General features: G+C 40.4%; 1 protein-coding gene across 13 annotated transcripts in view; it reads right to left on the bottom strand.

Moving 5' to 3' along the window:
* The window catches only part of MARK3 (microtubule affinity regulating kinase 3), an 86,320-nt gene extending 72,035 nt beyond the window's left edge, over positions 1-14,285 (bottom strand). For 4 of the 13 annotated variants that reach the window (XM_089522602.1, XM_089522603.1, XM_089522607.1 and 1 more), the window contains exons 1-2: positions 13,041-14,284; positions 2,323-2,361 (exon numbers count right to left, since the gene is read on the bottom strand). In XM_089522602.1, coding sequence (XP_089378728.1) covers positions 2,323-2,361; positions 13,041-13,091 — 90 coding nt within the window. In that variant the 5' untranslated portion in view covers positions 13,092-14,284. Of the gene's footprint in view, positions 1-2,322; positions 2,362-13,040 lie in introns of all 13 variants that reach the window. The other 9 variants (XM_089522608.1, XM_089522609.1, XM_089522611.1 and 6 more) reach the window with 6 other exon arrangements.
* Positions 14,286-16,813: the final 2,528 nt, after the last annotated feature.

The raw sequence follows: 16,813 nt of genomic DNA, 5'->3' as shown, positions 1-16,813 counted from the left end.
ACATAAGTGTACATCATGTCTCATTTATTTGTTCTAAAATGGGAAGAGGATACAGGATTTTATTCATTCATTCATTCTTAGAAAAATCAGAAAAATTAACTGATGTAAGCAGAAACACTAGAGTAAAGTAAACAGGAACAATAATCTTGCTGTGATACTATTACATTACAAACATACACCTAAATACATTCACCAGAATGCAATACTTTCTATGTTATAGTGTCTTATAATAAGTAAAAGGTAGCCATCACAGCAACTGCACAGGATCCAATTCATTCCAGAGGGTATGACATATGGTTTCAATCCCCCCACCTCCAAAACAAAAAAATCCTAGGCAAAACAGAACAGTCAATACTTTTTTAAAAAAAAATGCTCACAAGAATTTAATCCATCAGATATGCTGCACAGAAATTACTTTAGTGCACCTGAATTTGAAGAATTCTTTGCAGTGTTCTAAATATCCCAAATTGGCAGTGTTAGTTGCATTCATACACCAACTATGCTGTGTATCTTTTAGCTTTGTAGGGTTTTTTTCTCCCTTCCACCTTTCCCCATATACTTTCTTACCCTTATCATTTCATTTGTCCTATGCTATCCAACCACAAACATGATTTTCAAATGTTACTTCATCTGTTCATGTCCCTTCTCCCACAGTGCAACATCATTCCATCCACCACTCCCCAACCTGGTGGGCCTTGATTTAAAAACTCTTTCCTCAGATTCAGGGTTTGTTTGTTGATTTATTTGTTTCACCCCATGTGAAATAGGCCTATTAAACCATTTGCTGAATGAGTCAACATGCAGGTAAATCCCACCGACTTAATGGTTCTACTCTAGTTAGGACTAAGATCTAGGCCACCATAACACAACAAACACAATACAACTCACCTTATGGTGATACTACATGTAGCATTCACCATAAGCGGAGGAGTTACAGCTAAGCCCTTATGAGCCTGGCTAAAACTTCCTTCAGTTTAGCTGGTGGTGGGGCATGACGGAAATGGTAGTTTGCCAGAACCTGGAGGTCCTTAGGTTTCCCATCCCTGCTCTAAAGGGATCCTAATCAACAGGTTTTGCCTCTTGAGCAAGAGATTTGAGGGTACCATTAAAGGGTAGGGAAAAAAGGTCATTTGGTTTAGCACTGTATATTAGTCATAAGACATGCGGAGGAACCATTTCTGTTTACTTCACAAGAAAATCAAAATATTTTGGGCATTTATAAAGGTTTCAGTAGTCAACATTATGGAACAGAGGAGCTCACAGGGCAGGAAACATGAAGGGGCTAACCTGGATGGGTCCCCAGACTGGCGCCCATCTCCCACACCTGAGACTCGGTACCACTGATCAGCCAGGCTTTGTTGCAGTTTTCAAGAAAATCCTCAGCAAATGGCAGGTCAATTTGAACCAGTGTGGTGTAGTGGTTTGTGCGCTGGACTACAACTTTGGAGACCAGGGTTCAGATCCCTGCTCAGCTATGTAAACTCACTGGGTGACCTTGGCCAAATCACACTCTCTCAGCCTCAGAGGGTGACAATGGCAAACCCCTTCTGAAGAAACATACCAAGCAAACCCCATGATAGGGTTGCCTTAAGGTCGCTTCAGGAAAATGACCTGAAGGCACACAATAACACCACCACAAGGCCCTTTTACCCTGGGAAGAATGAAAGGTAATGAAGGTCCAAAACACACTGCAGAAATATTCCAGTTTGAGACTGCTTTAACTGCCCTGGCTCAATGCTAGGGAATTCTGGGAACTGTAGTTCTGTGATGCATTTAGACTTTTCTCTGTCAGGGAGCTCTGGTGGCACAATGAACTACAATTCCCGGGATTCCCAAACAGGACAGTGCACAGCCAGAGGGGACACAGCCCCAAAATAGATATAATTTCAAAATAAAACAGAAATAGTCAAGCCTTCATTCATGTCTATTCAGACCCTTCCTTAAGCAAAACTGATCCAGAATCAGATTCAAGAGTAGGCAGGCACTGAGAAGTCAGCAAAATATAAGGAGGGGAAAAAAGCAAAGCTGTCTCTCACTACTAGTAGGAAGCAATCCTGAAAAATCAAGAAGGATCACAGAATTTGTGATGGTGTCACTGTCTTTCCTAGTTTAAAAAAAACAACCCAAGTCTACAGAAACGCTAGTGGATTGGGGGCTAGTGCTTTCGCAAGCAACTGCAGTGTCAGCAACTGAATAAGATCTTATCTTCAGGAAGGTCAGGAATAAAGTCAGCCAACTCAGGAGAGAAACAAATTGGGTAACATATATACACAGAGGAAAGCTATAAATAAGTAATCTTTACAAACAAAATTTATAACCCACCTTTTCACAAAAGCTTTCCCCTACTGAAGTTCCGGCATCCTTTCTCATTAAGAAATAAGATGACGAGAGCAAGAAGAGAAGAGAAAGATGAACAAAAATAAAAATTTGGACAAGGTGGCAATGGAATTTTACTAAAGAAATACTTGTGTTCATTTTCAATTTGTAGGTACTGCATGCACAGTTATTACAGTACTGTAATACATTAGCACAAAACCGAAGATAAGAACTTGCAAGATTTCTGGTACTTTACATAAGCATTAAAAGACAGAAAAATTGACATGAAATTTTATAGCCACTAAATAATAATCTTACAAAATATACAAAATAAAGAGTGTGCAAGTTTAGAAGAATCTACTTCCTGTACTTATATTTATTGTATTCTGCAGAGAAACTGTGGAAATATTACTGTAACCCAAATATGAAATAGTGTTTGGAAATGACCCATGTATTCAGGCTGAGCAAGACATACAAAACACTGTACTAAACCAATATCAAGCCTCAGAACTGTAGAATATTTATTCTGTTGCACAAAATAACTTTTATGATATTCTCTGGAGAGCATATGATTGAATAGCTCTAGACCCCAAAACTCAAGCAGACTGTTACTACACAGTATATTATCACATGGTTATGTTGTGAAGCAGCAGACATTGAAATACAAGCAGATGCAGTCCATTCTGAATACATCTTAAGGATCCACATGACATCCACACTTGTCTTCTGCACAGTTTTTTCCCTAACCACAACCTGAAGGACAGATAGGACAGTAAAGCAACAACCTGCACTATATAGATTGCTATCTCTAAGTAACCAGTAGTGGGAGGTACCATCTCCAAAAGAAGAAATTATCCAAAATATTCCCCAAGATTTTACTGCTATTTGGGGATGAATTTTTAAATTCAGGGATGGGTAACTATGGAAGGCTGCACCTGCTGCTGCAAAACAAGAGAAGAAAAATATTGCCCTTAAATGCCTTTGGGAGGATAGGGGCATTTTCACCATGTTTGGAGTTTCAAAAAAGGGGGCCAAGGAGCAGCAAAATATGGTGGAAATGTCCCCATATCCCCACTGGACATTTTGGGAACAAAAAAGTTTGGGGACAGAAAAGAGGTAGAGAGGTGGAGTTTCAAAACGCATGGAGTCTGTGGGCCACACTTTGCTCACCCGTTTTCATTCAGTTAGCTGGAAAATAAAGTAACAACACTTTTGAGCAGAAGTACCCCAACTGTTTGCTTTCGACAGGAGCCAAGTGGCCACCTTTCCAACTCATGTTGTTCCCTTCAAAAAAATTACAGCAACATGAAAGTCGACTAAGGCCTGGGACAGAGTGACCGAAAAGGGCGACCTGCTGGCAGTCTTTTTTCCTCCAGAGGGAAGCCGCAGCCGCCAAACCGTGCAACTTCACTCCAGAGGAAAAGGACCTGCAAAAAGCGGGGGGGGGGGGGTTTCCACCACGGCAGTTACATCCAAGTTCACCATGCCAGTTATGTCTGAGTGGCGCACTTGTTACGTAACTAGCACAGGGCGACGCACAGACACTATGCATCCATTACATCATAATGGCGGCACCAGTGTACATGAGGCACCACCAGTACATGCTAGGGTTAGGGACCGTGTAGTTGCCGCATGGTCCCTACACCGTCACCACGCCACAAAAGGGCTGTCTGTTCCGTGCCTAATTCTCCCTAATTTTTTCAGCTGGTATTTAAAACCTATGGGGCAACAGGAAGCAGTATAGTCACTTTGTTGCACTACATATTAGTAATCTTTTTATATATTTTTACACTTTTTAGATTACACTTTATATATTATTACACTTTTTATTGGATTATAATAAAGATAATTTTGGGTCCCATACCAAGGGAAAGGCAGGATATATATTAGATAAATTGGAACAATACAGATTCACACTGATGTTTGAGAAGTGAAGCAAATGGATCATAATACAAACTCTGCTTGAACATAGGCAACTGCTTTTGGTATAAAGCAAATTTCACTTTCCATAATACTCTAACGGAATATTACAGGGTTTAATCTTTTCTTTTTATTATACACTTAAGTATACAAAAATAATAAATAAATCTGTTATAATCAGACAGATTATGACTGAGAGTGGATATTTCTTTACAGTAAAGAAACTAAATGGTATATAAATGGTATGTCCCAGGCTCCCAAGAGTGAAGATTGTTATGGTCCTCCAGGTGGTGACTTCAGCTCCCAGAATTCCTGGCTGTTAATCAATGCAACTGTGGCTTCAGGGAGTCCAAAATACTGGAGGACCAAAGTTTGGGAATCACTGTCTAAGACTATAGGAAATCCTGCAAATACAGTGTGGAAAGCTATGTTCTTGACAGACAGAGATCTTCCACTCCAAATAAATATGATGAAATGCATCTTTATACTTCTGTTCAGTGATCACATGAGGGTCCCATTAGGTTTGCATCTCAGAAAGGTCTGGGAATAATTTCAAGTTATAAGAAAGAGGTACCAGCCCATGAAATGTTTTGACCCTTCCAAGCCTGCTTCCCAGCATATAACTACTCCATGCTTAGCCCTTGTATATTGGGGCTTTCAGATCCATCCTCATCATCCATAGAAAGTATTCAATGTAACACAACACTCAACTTCATCAGTTACAGAGCAGGGCACTTTCAGTAATTATCTATCTCAGACATAAAAAGCCTAGAAATGTCTAAAAAGCCAGGGAAAATGCTTCATGTTTATTTTAAGTTCCTATCCTCGTTTATCCAAAATCTACATAGTAATAACACAAACTCCTCGTCTTAGGACCAGTATGAACTTTTTCCTTATAAAACTGATATCAGAAGCATTTGTCTAGTCCAGGAGATAAAACCTAAGCCTATAAGGATAACAAAGTGGAGAGTCAAACTGTTTCTAGGGCTGCTAAGGACTTCCTCTCCATGCACTATGGATAGTTTTAAGAGACCAACTAGTGATTATGGGTGAATACAGTATTCCCTTTAATCATTCCCAGTCTTACCCTTGCCAGTAATCACCCATCCTATATGTCTAGGAAACTACCAATCAAGGCCTGATAGAGAGCTTCTACTTGAACACCCAATCTCTAAAGGCTTTATGTTTGGCATGCTACAGGTTGAGCGCCCCCCCCCCCCAAAAAAAATCTGGAATTCCAAAATTCAAAATATTCCAAAAACCAAGACTTTTTTCATGGGTTGCATTCTAATGGCTCAATGCACACAAACTTTGTTTCATGAACAGAATTCGGGCTATGAGTATAAGAGGTATATGAAACATAAATTAATTTTGTGTTTAGACTTGTCTCCCATCGCCAAGACTATTATGTACACGTAAATAGAGGTATTCTGAAATCCAAAAACAAAACAAAACAAAACAAAACTCCGAACCATTCCTAGTCCTAAGCATTTTGGATAAGGGAGACTGAACCTGTAACTGCTGGTGCTCTAATTCACAATCTCATCAGCACTCATCCTAAAACTCTACATTTGATTTAAATGGATATCCTTGGATATGTTTATCCCAATACATTTAAGTTGGAGCGGCAGGTTTTGCAATATTAAGGAAAAATTTCCTCTTCTACCAACTGTGGGGCATCTTTTCCTCCAGTGAATATTGTCTCCTCATCTACAGCAAGCCTGGCTAGGCTTCATGCTTGTTTGAATGCCTGGGGGGATGATATTCTTTTTGAACTTTTTTAAATCATGAATTCCAGATCCCCACTATCCCACAGGCCACATACTGGGAAAGCCTGAATATACAAGTACAAATCTAATGAGATATTGCAATTCAGAGATTCTAATCAGCCAACTGAGGAAAATATTATTTTTCCTATTATTGTTAAAGAACCAGGAATCAATCATTTATTGCAAATCATGGAGCAATCTATCAACCACTTAGGTTGTTCTGAACTAACCGAAAAATGCTTCTGTAAGCATACCTTACGTAACATCAATATAGTATTTGATCATTTGCTATTATAGATTTTAGGCCTCATCTCCAGTATATTTTTCCATCAGAATAATTTGATTATTGGTGATTATTGATGAAATATACCCCCCCCCAAAAAAAGGGAATGCTACCTTTGCTTCTTCCATATGCATTAAACTATTTGTTTCAGTTAAACATTTCCATTATTTAACATATTCTCTCCTTCATATGCTGCTATATCCTGGGTATGGGGACAAGTGTACTTCTGTAAACAAAACAGTCTAAAAATAGAGTCAAAGGAACATATTCTAGACAGACACACACCTTGGGCTACTGCAATCCATCTCAATGTGAAAATAAAGCAACTCAGGTTTTTTTTAAAGAGACATTTGAAATGACAAAACAGGCATCCAGAAACTTGTAAACTGAAGCCATATTACAATTTAGAAAGATTTTACTGCACAAACACAATAACTGTAGTCTGTGAGTAGGTTCCCCCCCTCTCAAATTATATAGCACCTACGACTGTTAAACTGATTGGCCACTTTAACCAGGTCATACTTACTAAACAACAATCAGTTTAAAAAGATAACCAGCAGAGCAAGTATAATCTTTACCACAAATAGCTCAATCATCTTGACACATATCCTAATTTTCTTCACATTAAAGATAATCATTTTTTAAAATGTAACTGGGGTGAAATTGAACTACCATAAAATTTACAAAATTTCAGGACATGTAAATCACCAGAAAACTAACAATATTGACTGGCCAAAGGCTAAGGTTGACACAGGCAACTTATGACCCTCCAGATGCTGTTTGACTGAAACTCAGTACTAGCCAACAAAGACAGTGGTGAAGGATGATGGGTGCTGCATTAAACAATTTCTGGAGGGTCACATTTTCCTCATCCTTGACCTAAGGTATGTACCAGCAGCATTTGTGTTCAACAGTTCTTATAATATGTCAGTGTCACTGTATTTCTCATGCAGGTTTAACCATGTAGGTCAAAAGCAAGCACACATATTCCAAATATAGAATCCCATCCACAGCCAACCTGCAGACTGGAGAAGAGTGACAAAGCTGGCCATCATCATGCCAAGGATACAGAAACAAGAACAGCTTGTTAAGCTTTGGTGGCCAAAAGACTTTAAGTACCACCAAATCCAAAAGACTGCAATTTGTCTCCTCATTTGTACTCAGCTCCTGTTAAGTTACATCAGTTGTAGCAATTGTTTCTTTGTGTCATACTTAAACTGTAACACTGCCATATTGTAAAGATTATTATGACTGTTGTAAAGAATCCAACTCTGAACTTGAAGTTGTTTTTTGTTGTTGTTGTGTGTTGTCAAGTCATTTCCAATTTATGGCAACCCTAGGACAGATCAAAATTTGAAGTATCCGGATGCTTGAATCGGTAGAGTGGCAACTAACACAAAATGAAAAAAAATATAAGTTCTCAAATAGGAAGTAAGGAGGACCTTAAGAAATTATTCTTCTATATAAAGGAGAGGGAACAAACAGACATTTTATAGTTCAAAAACACTACCACTGGATTTTTTAAAAGAAACAAAGATATGTGTGGTCTGCATATGAGGTTTACTACATCGAAGTCACAGTGACTTTGTTCACTGATCAAAACAAGTTCTTCCTGACATCAGCACTGAAGTGTAAATATAGCAACTAAAAAGCAAGACATAGTCAAGCCTGAATCATCAATAAAAGTGCCAACTAAGTCCATTTTCCATATAGCCATTGTTAGTAATTATGCATGAAACCAGAAGGACACCCAATGGTCAAAGTTCTGAGACCCGTGTTAGGAAACCTGTGCTCAGCTATTAATCCCTTGACTCAAGATACCGTTTTAAAGAAGCCAGTTTATGACCCAAAAGTTCAATTAAGAGATGTGATCCTGAGACTTGCCATAATAGGACCTTGGGAACTTCAGCACTTTAAATATAAAACTCAAAGCCTAAAGGGATATATGATACCACCTCACTTATTCAAATACTTTGAAATAACCAAGGACACTCACACCCAAGGTTTTGGTTACATCTGATCAGCACTACAAAAGAGACTTTTATGTTGCCTCTTTCTTTACAAAATGTGGTTCTTCACATTCATCTAACCAAGGGTTGTGAATACAAAGAACCACATTTTGTAAAGAAAGCATTGCAATATAAAAGTCTCCTTTGCAATCCTGTTAAGATGTGACCAAAACCTAGTTCCAGCTCAAGGTGTGACCGACAGATCAATCCTATGGACACTTACATGGAAGTAAGCCCCACTGAACTGAATGAGGTGGCCCTCTGAATCCAAGTGAATCCAAGCGTGTAAGACTGCACTATGAAAAGAGCAGTGATGTGTGGCACTGTAGCAGGTATATGATGATCTACAGCAAATACCCTAATCTCTGTTACTAAAGGTGTTACTATTGAATATATGCAAAACCAATGCAGTATAGTTTCACTACTAATTACTTGTATCAGCAGCACTCAAGTCTGAAGCCCAGTGAAGCAGAGTATACCAAATGCACTACACTGGATAGCCAGTGGACACAGCTGAAAGGATTTTTGTTTCATTCAGCAAGCTTTTTGACTAGAATTTAAAAACTGAGCTGCGCCAGAATATGAAGCAAAGCAAGCTGAATTTACCAGCTTCATCATTTCACACCACAGGTGTCTCTTCAAAATGACTGAGTAAAATGTGTCAGTTACAGAAACCTTAGTACTGCCCAAGAAAATGCATCTGAAACAGATGTCTTTATAGAATAAGATTTTCTAGGTCAATGTAAGCCAATATAATGATACTGAGACACAACAAAATACTTCAGTTGTGTAAAATAAAACTTTCTGCCTGAAAGTAATGCAAAAACTGTTTGATATGATACTTTTTTTATAAACCTGCGACTGGGGGGAAAATAGTCTGTACATTAACTGACTGGCTATTACCCAGCACACAAAATTAAGAGCCACATCATGAAATATACATACAATCGTATACTCCACCATCTATTTTTCTGTTTTGCAGCTGCTGCCCAAGGAAAACGTGTTCTTACCCCTCAAGGGGAGGCCTATTCTACAGCTCCCTGACAAAAGGGTACAAGCAGAAAGGTTAGTGGAGCCTTTGGGTATTACAATGCATTATACAGTTTCTCAGAGTAGAAATCAAACAAAATGTGAGCAGAAATTCATCACCTTAAACTCACACACACTGATGCAAAATAGTGACAACTCATGGATTCAGAATTTTGGTTCAAAGCACCAGTATTTTCTTTGCTCACTCAATCTGTAAATCTTTTAGATTTGCTGTTAGAGGATGTCATTGTACGCAGTGGTGTTTCTAAAGAAAAATGGGTTTCTGCACTGACTTGTACAATTTGTCTTCACTTTTACAATTACTTAACATGGTTCAGCTTCAAGCACAGGCAAGAACAACGCTCATTCAGCATTTTTTTGGAAACCAATATGAAACTGTAGAAAACATTATCTGTTTCTGCCAATAGAAGCTGATGAATATTACCTTGGAAAATTCAGCACTGGCTCATTCATATCTCTTATCTCTTATCATAATGAGTAAATTTTAAGTGTGAAATGCACTAAAGGCTCTTAGGACTGCTGGAGCCAAAAGTGCTGCTTAGATATTTTGCATTTTCTGCCTTGTTCAACTATGCCCCCATTCATTGCAGCTGAAATGGAATAATATTTTAAACTGAGTAATTAATAAAATATTTATTAAGTTCTAGTTAGTTACAGTTAATTCTACATAGCCAAATTTAAAATAAAATCAGGACAATACTGACCTGTGTTACCTTTAATCATATTATGGATCATCTTGTGATTTAACACTTTTCTGGTCAAGAACAGGCCTTGCTGTAAATTATAATTTTAACTCATCAGAGTATTATCTACATTCATCTGTGACCAGCCAATCCAGTTTTGCCCAGTTTGCAAACTCTGATACAACAAACCAAGCAAAAAACAACCACAAGTCCCAACATATTATTAATTTTATATTTTTAAATCAGAACCAGGCCCATTTCTGAACACAGAGCCATAGCATCTTAGGGCTGGAAGGAATCTTTAGGGCTGGAATCAAGGGCCATCCAGTCCAACCACCTGCCATCAAACACCCAACAAGTATTAACTTTGCTTAGTTTTTTAAAACTGGAACAACCATCCATCCACAACCTATTTAAAAATTCATCCCATCTATACTGAATAATCACACTAGAGAAACCTAACTGAACAGCCTATCAGATGAACTTGTAGATATAGTTACTCTAAACTACAGTAGCCTATCTATCCAAAAGTATCAAAAAGAGAGTGGCCACATGATTTAAGCTGCTGAAAAAAAATGTCATGATTTACAGTCCATTACAATGAAAGCCTCAATACTGGCCATTTTCCTCCCCCCAAAATGAAACGTTGAGGACCTGGAATATACAAGTATTATTTTTTATAATAATCGAATCCAGCTTTGGCTGATTATAGCCATTTAGCTTCATAGTTTGTTTCAGGAACCAGAGTAAACAAATAGAGAAGTTTTATCTGACTCAACAAATACAACGCACTGACAATACAACAATTGTTCCACATCCCTGTTTCAAGTACTTTCAGTCAATGACAATCAGACTAGACCACAGAAACATAAAAATTAGTTTAGTCTAGTTCTTGCCTTCAAAAGCACCATGAATAAGCCAGTCTTCATTATTAAGACTATCAAACTGTTAGGTTTACTGTAAAATCTGCAATCAGGCCAAAAGGCAAAAGAAGAGTTGCACTGTCTTAAGCCCTATCTATATCAATGAATACATTTCCTCTACACAATACATTTTACAGAAGGAATCCCCATGGCTATCTTTTGATTTGTTCCAAACAAGTTTTTCCTTAAGACCAACAAATATAGTTTTCCTACCAAAGTCCCAGGGAAACATCTACCTTTAAAGCAGCAAAACAACTTCACAGCACTAAAAAAGTCATGTTAATGAAAAAGCAATGCAATTTTCTTTAGCATCTATGTAAAAGACATTCAAGCATTATGTCTGAAGATAGCATAAGCCTCTTCCTTCCAGAAACAATTTCAATGAAATTATCCATCAACCTAAGAACTGGATTTCTCCCTCTAGAGAAATACAAGTCATATTTGAAAGATATGTTATCTAGGTCACCTTTCTTTGTGAAAGGGAACGACCCACTCCTTCCTGCTGTATGTTTATTCATAATCTGCTTTTAGCCCTCAACACATGTCTTGTGTGTCCAAGACATTGGATGTTTGATTCTCCCTTGGGTTCTTAAGACATATGAGTAAAGTATGACGGGCTCAGTAAGAAGGGGAAGGGAGGGTTCCAAATTTAAACATGAACAGAAGCTTACTATAGGCAGGCCTTAGTGAGAGCTTTCCTAATAACAATGTTCATCACAGCAACCTGTAAAACATCTGTTATCACATGTCCAGCTGCCAGACAATGGATGTTACAATACCAGCAAGGCTGAGGATATGACAAATCTCAAACTACCCTTTGAAAGAAGTTTACTTGTCAGAGTCTAACTGCATATATATGAGTATGTAGAGATCTTGTAGCACCTTTGAGACTCACTGAAAGAAACTGGCAGCATGAGCTTTCGTAGGCTTTAGTCTATGTCCTCAGATGTAAATGCATCTAAGGAAGTAGTAGACTGAAGTCTACAAAAGCTCACACTGCCAATTTCTTTCAGTTAGTCTCGAAGCTACTACAAGATCTCTCTATGTATTGATTCTACAGACTAATACAGCTATCTCTCTGAATTCTGCATATATATAAACTAATTACTAATGCCAACATTTGAACTTGTTTAGGAAAATGCAAGTACTTTCAGGAAAACACATTTCCCTATTAAATAAGCCACGTTGTTATCACGAGAGCCAGCATGTTGTAGTGGTTTAAGAGTTGGACTACAACTCTGGAAACCAGGTTTCGATTCCCAGCTCGGCGATGAAACCCATTGGGTGACCTTGGGCAAGTCACTCTCTCTCAGCCTCAGGGAAGGCCATGGCAAACCTCCTCTGAACAAGTCTTGCCAAGAAAACCCCGAGGTATGTTCAGCTAAGGATTGCTGTAAGCCAAAAACAACTTGAAGGCAAGGCAGACACAACACATCCTGTGCACACACCTTAGAAGAGGGAAGCAAAACATGTTACAGTAGTATAAGCATTCAAGATTAGCTATTAAAAAGATGTGCTGTTGCTGTAAAACCACTTTATATCAATCAACAGTCCTGAAGACCACTCACACTTTCAGTGGCATGCTCCCATGTTGGAAGCATTCGATATTAGCTATTAAAAAGGTACGAAGCTACTGTAAAAGCAACTTAAATTAATTAACTGTCCCAAAGACCATTCAATTTTCAGTGTTGTGTTCCCGTGTAGTAAGCATTCGATATTAGCTATTAAAGATACGAAGCTACTGCAAAACCATCTTACACCTGTCAACGATCCTGAAGACCATTCAGTTTTCAGTGTTGCGTTCCCACGTTGTAAACATTCAACACCAGCTATTAAAAAGATACGAAGTTACTGCAAAACCACAGCTTATAAGCGTTCCCATGTTATAAGCACTCAACATCAGCTATTAAAATGTATTGTATTCAGTTATTGCAAAACCACATTGCACCGATCCACAGCCTTGAAAGACCGCTCGCATTGTCAGCGTCGCGTCCCCATGTTGTAAGCATTCAACATCAGCTATTAAAATGCCATGAGGTTACTGTAAAACCACCTTAGATCAATTCACAGCCCTGGAGACCACTCACATTTTCAGTGTCGCGCTCCTTCACGGTGGGCAAGGGAGTTCGAGTGGACATTTTCGTTCACTTGCGCCGAAGCCCCGATCGTGACGGCCGAACCCAGCTATATAATAGTCTTACTAAAAAATCCTAACACCTCCCCCCAAAATACTTATATATATATATATATATATATTTACAGAAAAAGGGAGTGCGATTTCACTGCATGATGGTGGTGGCAGTGGTGGTGATGAAAGGCCACCATGAAGAAGAAAGGAGCCTGGGGGGTGAACCCTGGGGTCTTATTTCGGCCTCTTCCTCCACCTTCTCCTTCTCCTCCGCCAGAAGGAGTGCCCTCCTGTCTCATTTATCTCCGAAGAGCAGCCTGGGATCCCCTCAGGAGTCTCCAGGGATCATCCTAGGGAGAGATTTGAATTGTATATAGAGTCCCTCCAAAGGTGGGGCGGATTAGAGACAGAGGAAGGGATTCTCATGCAGGGCAAAGGGGCTCAAGATTAGGGAGGAGGAAGGAGGCAAAGGGAATGAGAGAGGAGCAGCAGCAGCAGCAGATGGGGGAAAGGGAGGAGAACAGGGATGAGGGTGCTGCTTCTGCAGGAAAGAGAGGAATGCAATCCTGGGGAATGAAAGGGGGCAAAAATGGACCCCTCTGGCTGATCCTCCTCCTCCTCTTCTTTCTCTTTCCTCAGTGGCCCTTTCCCCAGGAGGAGACTTCTCTCTCAGCCCTTTTGATCTCTTTCTTTTTTTCTTTCTTTCTCTCTTCTCTTCTCTTCTCTTCTCTTCTCCTCTCCCCAAACCCTGCTTCAAAAGGCCTTGGCTCCCATGTTTCGCTTAATTCCTCCTTCACACAGAAGAAACCCCAAATCCCTGCCCAAAGGGGGAGATATATATAGATATAGATATAGATATATGCAGGGCTTCGGGTTCTTTTCCTATGCCCTCCCTCTCTCTATCTCTCTCTATATATGTATATCTATTTATAATATCATATATAGATAGATAGATACAAATATAGATAGATATTATATATATATATATATATATATATATGTGGGTGAGAGAAAGAGAGAGGAGGGGAGGCCGCCGCCAAGCCTGCACCCCTGATTCTGCCCCCTTCTTCGCCTCCTTTTCCCTCAGACAGCGGCACTAGGCGGCTGCTGCTGCTGCTGCTGCTGCTGCTGCTGCCGCTCCCGGATGATCCAAAATGGCCGCCCGGCTTCCTCTGCTCCGACATGAACCGGAAGAGACCACCCCTCTTGGTCTGAGAGAGAGAGAGAGAGAGAGAGAGCGGCGGCAGCGGCGGCCATTTTGGAGGAGGGAGAGGAGGGGAGACGTAGTGCGCAGGCGCGAAGGCGGCGGCGCGTGCTGGGTTCGCCATCTCCCTCGCGCGCAGGCGCTCTCTTTCTCCTTGTTGCTAAGGGACGGATCTGAGGAGAAAGAGGCGGGACTTAGGTTTTGGGCGTCGAGTGAGGGGCGTGGTCAGTCTCCCCTCAGAGAGAGAGAGCTTTAAAGTCCAAAACACATACACACTGCAGAAATGAATCCAGTTTGAGAGCGCTTTAACTTGCCCTGGCTCAATGCTAGGGAATTGTGGGAACTGTAGTTTATTGTGGCACCAGAGCCCTCTGACAGAAAAGGCTAGCTGTCTCACAGCTGCCGCCCTCTGAGGTTGAGAGAGTGTGACTTGCCAAAGGTCACCCAGTGTGTGATTTTAGGCTCAAGCGGGGAATCGAACCCTGGTCTCCAGGCGCAGTAGCAGTGGCACGTAAATCAGTGGTTAATGGGAAGGAAGCGCTGCACAAGAAGAAGTACCACAAGCGAGTCCCCTGTAGCTTGCTGAAACTAGGACAGCATGATATTTGGCCAAAAGGGTGCGTGCACACTGTACAAATAATGCAGTTTGACGCCACTTTAACTGCTGCGGCTTCATCCCACCAAATGCTGGGGTTTGTAGTTTCACAAGAAGCCAAAAGACTTTGTTAAACTATGAAATCCTAGGGTTCCATAGGATGGAGCTACAGTACTTGAAAGTGGTGTCAAACTGAATTGTTTTTGCAGTGTAGATGCACCTTATAGCCGTGTTAGTTTGGAATGTGTGTGTTGTGTGCTTTCAAGTCATTTCCAACTTACGGTGACCCTAAGGTGAGCCTGACATGGGTTTTTCTTGGCAAGATTTGTTCAGAGAAGGTTTGCCATTGCCTTTGCCTTGAGTTACTGCAAACCCTCCAGCTGGCCTGATTTAACAAGGACAATTTCATTGACTCCCCTTGCATCCTGCATTTTCAGCTGCTTTTAAAATGTCCCTGATTCTTTCTCCTCCTCTTCCTCCTTTCCCCTTTTGTCCTCAGCTTATTTCAGTTGCTGCAAACTGAGTTCCAAAAGTAGTTTACACTCAATTAATGTAGTAGGCTGAAGAGTAGAGAATGGGGTGGAATCATGCTCTTCCCAGTAGACTCTGGCAAAAGCAAATGGCAGCAACCTAGAATCATAGAGTTGGAAGAGACCACAAGGGCCATCCAGTCCACCCCCATTCTGCCATGCAGGAACTTTCAGTCAAAGCATCCCCGACAGATGGCCATCCAGCCTCTGCTTAAAGACCTCCAAAGAAGGAGACTCCACCACACTCTGAGGAAGGAGTGTGTTCCACTGTCAAACAGCCCTTACTGTCAGGAAGGTCCTCCTAATGTTGAGGTGGAATCTCCTTTCGTGCAGCTTGCATCCACTGTTCCGTGTTCTAGTCTCTGGAGCAGCAGAAAACAAGCTTGCTCCCTCCTCAATACTTTCAAATACTTAAACAGGGCTATCATATCACCTCTTAACCTTCTCTTCTCCAGGCTAAACATCCCCAGCTCCAGTCTAGCTGCTGCATTGCACTGTTGACTCATGTTCAACTTGTGGTCTACTAAGACTCTTAGATCCCTTTCACACGTAGTTTCATTAAGGCAGGTGTCCCACATCCTATATCTATGCGATATATCTAGGCGAAATGCCTCACCAACTACAGTTCTCAGCTTGTGTGTTCTTCCTCACTTTTGCCATCTTGTCTACACTCTGATGTTGCCTGGCCAAATCTATGAAATTGATTTTCTTCCATGAAATGTTAGACGGTATGTTTATGGTGATGAAAACATTCAGGGAGAAGTCCACTTGAGCTGATATGTGACGTTTTATCATGAGTTCATGGATGCGGAACAAGTTATTTCATTTCTACTACAAAGCCACTTTGCACATGTTTTGAAGCCCTTGGTCAGGATTTTTGTTTTTAAATCTCTCTGAGAAAGGCATTCTGATATGACCAGTGTCTGAAAATTAAACCCACTGGTTGATCTTGGGCAATGGCACACCTGCTCTGAACAAATCTTGCCAAGAAAACCACATGATCGGTTCGCCTTAGGGTCACTATAAGTTGGAAATGACTTGAAAGCACACAGCAACAACAATAAGGAAGAAAACAGTAAATGGGGATTTAATACAAGGAGTAGGCATGGTGGCATTTTTAGGCAAAGCTGAAATGTGTAGAAAATAAGCAGTAACCTTTCAGGAAAGCAGTTCCTGGCAACCACAGTCTTTTTAAGTCAGCTGTGGTCCAAAACACGCTGCAGAAATTATCCAGTTTGAGACCACTTTGATTGCCTTGTCTCAGTGCTAGGGAATCCTGGGAATTGTAGTTTATTGTGGCCCCAGGGCTCTCTGACAGAGAAGGCTCAATGTCTCACAAAACTACAGTTCCCATAATTCCCTAGCATTGAGCCAGGGCAGTTGAAGCAGTCTCAAACAAGATT

The sequence above is a fragment of the Sceloporus occidentalis genome, unplaced genomic scaffold (genome assembly GCF_023333645.1).
Source record: "Sceloporus occidentalis isolate IW3139 unplaced genomic scaffold, rSceOcc1.0.p SCAF_4, whole genome shotgun sequence".
NCBI lineage: Eukaryota > Metazoa > Chordata > Lepidosauria > Squamata > Phrynosomatidae > Sceloporus > Sceloporus occidentalis.
Note: the sequence above shows the minus strand (reverse complement) of the source record. Positions and strands in the feature narration are given on the sequence as shown.